General features: G+C 34.2%; 1 protein-coding gene across 1 annotated transcript; it reads left to right on the forward strand.

Moving 5' to 3' along the window:
- The first annotated feature begins 293 nt into the window (after positions 1-293).
- Positions 294-845, forward strand: LOC103311704 (protein ALP1-like). Its single transcript, XM_008191403.1, has one exon. The coding sequence runs from the start codon at positions 294-296 to the stop codon at positions 843-845; it is 552 nt and encodes a 183-aa protein (XP_008189625.1).
- The last annotated feature ends 119 nt before the right edge of the window (positions 846-964 follow it).

Raw genomic sequence — 964 nt, forward strand, 5'->3', positions numbered from 1 at the left:
AAATAAGTATGATTTCACAAACTCCATCTGACTTTCAAGGCGCCAGGGTCTTATTTTTTTTGCTGACTGTCCACTTTTGGTTTTCCTGGCGTTCATTGCTTTTCGATAGCTTTCTCTGAGTGATTTCCATTTATTTTTGCATGCTTCACCTAAAAAATTAACAATAATAATAGTAGCCAGTGGGTACACTGTGATAATTTATAATTGAAGAGTTCCTAAAACAATCAGAAAACAGAACCATTATTATTTTTGAATTACATACAATAGCTATTATTTTTATACTAATATTATTCATGGTTTTTAGATTTTTGGCTACTGGAGATACATTTGTCACAATTGCATTCAGTTATAGAGTAGGAGAAAAATCTGTACGAAGAATAATATATGAAACTTGTGAAGCAATTTGGAAGAACCTTTCACCAATTTACATGAGTCCACCCAACCAAGAACAATGGCAGAAAATTGAAGAAGGGTTTAGAACTAGATGGAACTTTCCAAATTGTGTTGGTTCTATTGACGGTAAACATGTGGTCATAAATAAACCATATCATAGTGGCTCCTTATACTTCAACTATAAAAAAATGTGTAGCTTGGTGCTCATGGCAGTTGTTGACGCTGAATGCAAGTTTATTATGGTTGATGTTGGAGGATACGGTAAAAACAGCGATGGGAGTATTTTTGCCAATTCTAACTTCGGTGAAAGACTTCGAGAAGAAAAATTAGATTTTCCTAATGATAAGTCATTACCAGGTACTGAAGAACCTATGCCTCATGTCATTGTAGGGGATGAGGCATTTCCTCTTCATAAAAACTTAATGAGACCTTATCCTGTAATGCACTTTTAAACAATGAGGGTAACAAAATATTCAATTATAGGCTGAGCCGAGCAAGAAACACTAGTGAAGATGCTTTTGGTATTCTCAGTAAACGATTTCGTGTATATCAAAGAAGGACTTGAAATGAA

The sequence above is a fragment of the Acyrthosiphon pisum genome, unplaced genomic scaffold (assembly GCF_005508785.2).
Source record: "Acyrthosiphon pisum isolate AL4f unplaced genomic scaffold, pea_aphid_22Mar2018_4r6ur Scaffold_15124;HRSCAF=15779, whole genome shotgun sequence".
In the NCBI taxonomy this organism is placed as follows: domain Eukaryota; kingdom Metazoa; phylum Arthropoda; class Insecta; order Hemiptera; family Aphididae; genus Acyrthosiphon; species Acyrthosiphon pisum.